The sequence below is a fragment of the Halyomorpha halys genome, unplaced genomic scaffold, assembly GCF_000696795.3.
Source record: "Halyomorpha halys isolate HHAL.00 unplaced genomic scaffold, Hhal_1.1 Scaffold81.1, whole genome shotgun sequence".
Lineage (NCBI taxonomy): Eukaryota > Metazoa > Arthropoda > Insecta > Hemiptera > Pentatomidae > Halyomorpha > Halyomorpha halys.
The window spans coordinates 1,011,427-1,018,405 of NW_027115240.1; the positions used below are offsets into that span (position 1 = coordinate 1,011,427).

The window sequence follows — 6,979 nt, forward strand, 5'->3', positions numbered from 1 at the left end:
CCTGACTGTTTTCTAACTATTTCATTAGTGAATAATTACAAAATATGCAGATAAGAGTTGTATTCTAATCGACAGTAATAATAATAATAATAATAATATTCTTTATTTATCCTGGAACTGATCCCTTTAGAATAATATTACAAGTATAAGAGTAAGGCTTTAGAGCCTTAAAGTAAAATACGAAATTTTCAAAATAAAAATGAATTATAATTATACTTATGATAGTTTATACATAAGTATAATTGTAATGAATTTGATAATATAAAAAATGAACATCACAGTTAACAGAAAGTATTAAGGATGTACGTATTCAATCATATTATATATAAATAAGAAAAATAATTAATAGTAATGGAAATAAAAAAAACAACAGATAAATACAAAATAAAATCGATAATAATGATGATAAAATAATATATGCACATCTCAAATAAACATAAATAGATAAAAATTAGAAACAAAAATGAAAAAAGAGCGAAAGTCATAGACAAAACCATGAAGGAAATGTGTATGAGCAGCGATGTTGATGCAACGATAGGAACTAAAAACAAGCACATCAAAGTAAGATGCCTGGCATACGCAGACGATCTGGCTCCAACTGCGGAGACTGAAAACGAAGCAACAGTGCAGTTGAACACTTTAAAGAAAATAACGGAAAAGACAAGTTTACAGATATCGTTTAAGAAAACGGAATTAATGACGGCAGATAGAAACTTTCAAAAGAGAATAGTGGAGACAAAGTACGGGAGAATAAAAGTAACAAATAAATTCAAGTACCTGGGGGAAATTATATGTAGCAATGGGTCAGAGAAAGAAAACATAAAAGAGAAAATAACTAAATTGGAAAAAATAAGCTTGCGACAAGAAATTTATATAATAAAAGGAGCCTGTTTCATACGCAAAGATAAGACACTACAATACGATCGTCAAACGGGTGATACTGTACGGAATGGAAACCGCTTCCTTCCCCAGCCTAAGTAAAATGTAAGGGATAGAAAGAAGAATACTAAGAACAATTTATGGCCCAAAGAAGACACAGGAAGGCTATAGGTTGAGACCTAATAAAGAAACATACAAAGAGGTAAATGAATTGGAAACGGTCATTAGAATAAGAAGATTAAGTTTCTACGATCATATGGTGAGGATGCACCCAAAGAGATTAAATAGAGAAATATTCTATAAACTGAGAGAATACAAGAGTGCTGGGGGGCACATCAAACAGATGAAGGAAGAAACTGAGAGACTGAAAATAAAAAAATCAAGACTGTTTTGATAGGGATGACTAAGGGAGAAGACTAAAAGAAGTTGAGGTCCTGGTGGGGGAGAGAGGTGCGAGAAAGGGTGTCTCGTGGACCGAAGAAACAAGGAAGGAAAAATCCGAAAGAATGAGGAAGAGGAATGGAGAAAGAAAGAAGGAGAGAAAGGGCATGAAAAGAAGTGAAAATAATGATATTGGCGTGGTCTTTAACGCCATTCCGTGAAAAAAACATGATAACCGTAAATCCTTTACAAAAAAAAAAAAATTACAATCATTTCAAAATAAAGTCCTAAGAATCGCAATAAATGCTCCTTGGTTCATAAGAAATAGCCAATTGCATCAGGAATTACAAATGGAGTCAATAGAGGATTATATAAAAAAACGGTTCATGAGGTTCCACTCCCAGTTGCCGACAGTTAAAGGAGCAGTGACCTACAACCTGGGAAACCCAACCTCAACCCGAAAACTGAAGCCCAGGCTGCTGCAGCACATTCTGTTATAAATTCTATTATTCACACTACCAACACAAGTTTACAAATGTCGTTATTTTTACTTTTCTCTTTTATAAAGAAGCATTATTCTTATGTATTCATTTTATTTATTTTTTTAATTATAACATTGGATACAGTTTAGGGTGTCTTTTGTAAAAGACTATACCCAGCCCCATAATTAACTGTTAAAAAAAAAAATATAATGTACCGGTTATATCAACCATGTAAGGCCCACCAGGCCGATCTGGTATAAAATAAATAAATTAAAAAAAATACAGGTATAAAATATTTACATTCTGTCAAGAGAATCCCGAATCAACCCCTGCCAACTAAATATGGCTGGTAAACCTTCTAATAATTAATATTGTGATATAGACAAACTATAAAAGGAATTTATTTATATAAGATATTCATATAAATCAAAATATGAGTTATAACCATTAAATTTAAATTTAAATAGTGTCGGTGAGAAGCCAAGGTTCAATATGAGCAAAAATTATGAGAGCAAGAGCCATTTTGATATTTAAACCTGTCTCAAAATTAATTCATGCTTCAATATTGATAAATTTGTCAATAATTAAAAGCAAGTTTAGTTAAGGTATTAGCGTATTTATAAACTCAATAAATGGCGGTTGTAATCAGAACATTACAATAAATAATTTAACCACCTCAGTGAATTTTAGTGATCTTAAACCATTATTCATCGAACGATCAGTTTCAGTTGAACAACTCTGGGAGCCGGCCAACTCCGGACACCCTTGTGTGGACTTATCACTATTTCACTAATTAGCGTTATTAACATAGCTCTTATCTCGTCATTAATGCCTCAGTGTATACTGTAATTTACTTAGATAAGTAAAAAGTCAGGTATCATAACACACCTCCATTCTTATTAATATTAAATATGCCTGGCTGTAATTAATATTTGGCAATAAACAAATTAAATATATTAATTTTAGTTAGTTAAAATTTGAGTTAATAATTATTAATAACAATTTAATTTCCCATATTTGAAGCAATTCAAGTTTCTTTGAGTCAATATTACTCCTTTATGGGCAATCAGCTCAGAAAAAGAAGCCCCTTACCATGGAAAAACAAGGTCTGATGTTTATAAGGGATTGGAGGGTAGAACAGGCTTCATTCCGACCGAGTACACATACTTCGAATAGTATCGTTGAGCTCAGAAATGGAGGAATATTAGAAGAGAGACAAAAATATGTTGGTTTTTCCGGTCCTCGGAGCAATCATTGACTACAATGAAAATACCACGAGTATTTATATGGCATACATGAGTGCAAAACCCTGTGAAACCTTGTGGACATCATCGTTCAATTTTTTCTCCAACCTTGTTGTTGTTACTTCTAATACTAACGACTCAGATATTGAAGTAACTACCTACGATGGAGTATAGATTATTAAGGGTGTCAAGCTCTTGCAACCGCTGAAATACACGAGGCCCACAAAAACAATCGAAGGCAGGAGGTATGTCAAATAATATAAAAAGGATATATTACTCCATCATTCCTTCTATGTCCCGACGTACTCTCAGTAGCGCATTCGTTGTTCCCTTGCCACGGGTCGATCCAGATTGCTTGACATAAGATTAGCCTGAGGCTATTGAAAATCATGTGCTCCAGGACTTCACTGGCTAATAGAAGGAGAAATTTTGGTCAGTAGAGTTTGGGTGTTTCCTTATCCTTGCAAGCTGCCTTGCAGAGTAATCTTTAGGCTGCAACTCTCTACTTGCTTGGAAAGGTCCCTCTGATCCTAACACTCGTTAAATATTTTCAACATCCCGTTTTCAATATGAGAAAAACTTAAGGATTCCAGCATCTATGCTTGTCCTGTAGCCTTCCCAATCTTCTTTCCACGGTAAGACGAAGGTCCAATATATCCCATGGCGGACCTAAGTCGGTATCTGGAGGATATACTGTGGCGCGTAAGAAACAAGAACAGATGATTTGGACGATTATAACTGACAAGAATCTACTTTACAAAAACCTGCCTGGACTTGAGGGCTAGCATATTCGGTTCTTTCAGTCCAATATTCTTTGAACAATTGCTATTGCTCAGTATAATGTAACAATTCCATATTCGGCCATAGCGCGAACAGAGCCTTTTTCTCTCTGTCAGGAATACAGAAATCCCGAAAAATCTCTAAAAATCTGAAACTAAGATATACAACACCATAAAGCTCAAACGGGAGAATAGAAATCTAAAAAGCAGAATGGAAAGATTGGAACGGAAAGTCCTCCATAAAATCACAGGAGCGATCTAGGATCAGAGCCTTAACACGTGGAGGAGAAGAACTGCTTGCAGAGACTGCTCAAAGCAATCCATCAGGACGCCTATACACAACAATGAATGCCATTGTAGTAGGTAGGAGAGGCCAATAACCAGATGGATTGACAGAATCAACAAAAATGCGAAAGAGCTGCATGTAGTAAATTGGAAAACAGTAGCCTAAAATAGGCAGGCGTGGAGAAGGCTAGTCGGGCGCCAAATATCTACAAACTCTGTAGAGCTAGCCGAAAAAAAAAAAAAATCAGTGAATACGGTGTGAATGAGATCTATTAGCTATATTACTTATTTCTAATGTATATGACAGAATGTAATACAACTAAATAATAAAAAATAATAATGATAAAATAATAGAGAAGTAGAACACAAGAGCAATAGTATTATACCCATACCTATCCACAAACGATACTGTTCTTGTCTGAAATGATAAAGGGGAACCAAGGCTGACCCTTATTCCGGAGAGGAAGGAAATTTTTTTTTTTTATAGAAAGTGGTAGTTTCCTTTTTCTTTCTTTTTTTTTTTTTTTGCCTACAGGAATAACAATTTATCAGTAATTATACATAGTAATTCTCAACGAGAATTTATGTGCACACTGGATATCGCTTAAAACAACCTCGGATGTGACGGCCTATCGGTTGTAGTGATGAATATTTCCCGACTTGATTTTGAAAGGCTTGCCAGTTTATGATTACTAACGTATATAGAATCAAAGATTATAACGACTAATTTTCAAATGAGAAAATCACCAAAAAATATTAGTGCTAAGTTGGAATAATTGATTTTTAAACATTCCTATTTCACATTTACATGATGTGATTGGTTATAACAACGATCAGATATAATGACCGAATATGAATATGCCTGGTCACTTGGAAGTCGTCATAAACGATGTCCAGTCCTGCTAAGAAAGATAAACAAATTAAGAAGTGAAAAATTAAACGCTGCTATAACAACAAGAAATACGATAATGTTAAAATAAGTGGAATAGATTTGAAATATATTTTTGTGCTATTTTTTTATCTGTTTTATAAATTTTTAAGTACCATAGAAATTCATATAAGCTGATGGTATGCATGAAGATTTGTATCTATAATTCATTACTTACGGAACCTCCTTCCATTTCTTAAAATGTACTGAATGAACCAACCTAAAACATAAAATAAATATTTAAAAAATCTAAAAAAAAACTCAGTTTTACAATGGTTATTTATTAAGTTAGGAATATATTACACAATAAAATAATTTGATTATAAGAAGATGGTCAGGGTTGCGGTCAAAAAAGAACAAATAGTTTATAACTATTTAATGTCCGACGTTTCGACCCACTTTGCAGGGCTTCTTTAGGGCTAAAAATATACAAAAAAAAAATTAAGAACATTACAACAATAAGATACAATAAGGTAAGTTAAGGTAGGATAAATATTATGTAAAAATTAAGTGATAAGGAAATTACATATAAATAAAAGGAAGGAAGACATAAAATAGTATTAATTGTAAATTAAACTTGAAAAGCCCGAACCCGATATTATTCCTTCCATAATAAACTCCCTAACCACCCAAACCCACTCGTTTCTAACCTTGCTTCCTCTACCATTCCTGGCAATCCTCCGAGGCGCCTGAAAAGAAGATGGCCTCGTGACCTTATATAGTAAACTGATTTTAGAGTTCTACTACTGGGTAGTTTCTCTACATCCTATATCATATCATTATGATCAAATTTACTGGTTGTATTTTTTTATACAGTTGTAAATATAAATAAATAAATTTTAAAAAAAAATTTGAATAAACAATGGTAAGAATAAAAATTTAAAAAAAATCGTAAAATATACGGTTAAAAACGTACAGGAGAGGTATATAAGACAGAAACAAAATAAATGAAGAAGAAAATAGAGATTAATAGAGAATAAATATAAGTAAAAATAATAATGATGATATTAAATGATAATAAATATATATAATAATTTGATGTTTATATGTTGAAGATTAACGAGTTTTAAAACATATATCCAAAACAAATATATATTCTAGAAAAAGAAAGGTTAAAAATTCTGCACTATGTTTTAATTCAAATGATATCAAAATTTGAATATATAGCCATAGGAAATTTCAAAAATTCAAAATAAAATCAAGTTTTTGGAGTTTATATTTTTATATATTTATATATAAGCGTGCCAAATAAATACGAGAAATAAATAAATTATTATTGAGATGTTGATAAAAAAACCAATTATATTAATGTTAATTAAAACTAACATATAATATACGGACTCTAGAAAAATAAAGAAACTAATTATGAGAGAGTGAATCTAAATTATATATAAAAACTAATATTTACTCAACGTTTTATTTTACTTTAAGACATGCGGTCTAGAAGGAACAAAAGCTAGTTAAAAAAAAAGTGACAATTAACCTTGCTAAGCTAAATAAAGTCATAGAGCTAAAATTATATAAAATTCTCAGGATTCCTTAATATATTAAACAAACCCCCTTCTTCACAACCAGATTTTAATCTCTACATCTATTTTGGTACTTTATGATTTTCTTGTAATCTTCAAGATAATTAACAAAACGGGCTCGGTAATTAAGCCAGGAACCTCTGAGTTAATTGAGCCTTGGAGTACCCTGGCGGTTTTTAACTATCTCCAGCAGCTTAGTCGAGGGCGAATATTTAAAAAAATTACAAAGTCATCCTTTCAACCTGATGAAAATATAATCTTCTAGAGGCTTCAGAACATTTATATATATCTGTGAAACCTTGTGGCCTGACTGTTTTCTAACTATTTCATTAGTGAATAATTACAAAATATGCAGATAAGAGTTGTATTCTAATCGACAGTAATAATAATAATAATAATAATATTCTTTATTTATCCTGGAACTGATCCCTTTAGAATAATATTACAAGTATAAGAGTAAGGCTTTAGAGCC

General features: G+C 31.9%; 1 protein-coding gene across 1 annotated transcript in view; it reads right to left on the minus strand.

Annotated features, from left to right (window-relative positions):
* kcc (solute carrier family 12 member kcc) overlaps window positions 1–6,979 on the minus strand; it is a gene marked incomplete in the record, with an annotated part of 694,499 nt that overhangs the window by 390,008 nt on the left and 297,512 nt on the right. The window contains 1 exon segment of the mRNA XM_067052308.1: window positions 5,157–5,198. Within this exon segment, the coding sequence (XP_066908409.1) occupies window positions 5,157–5,171 (15 nt within the window).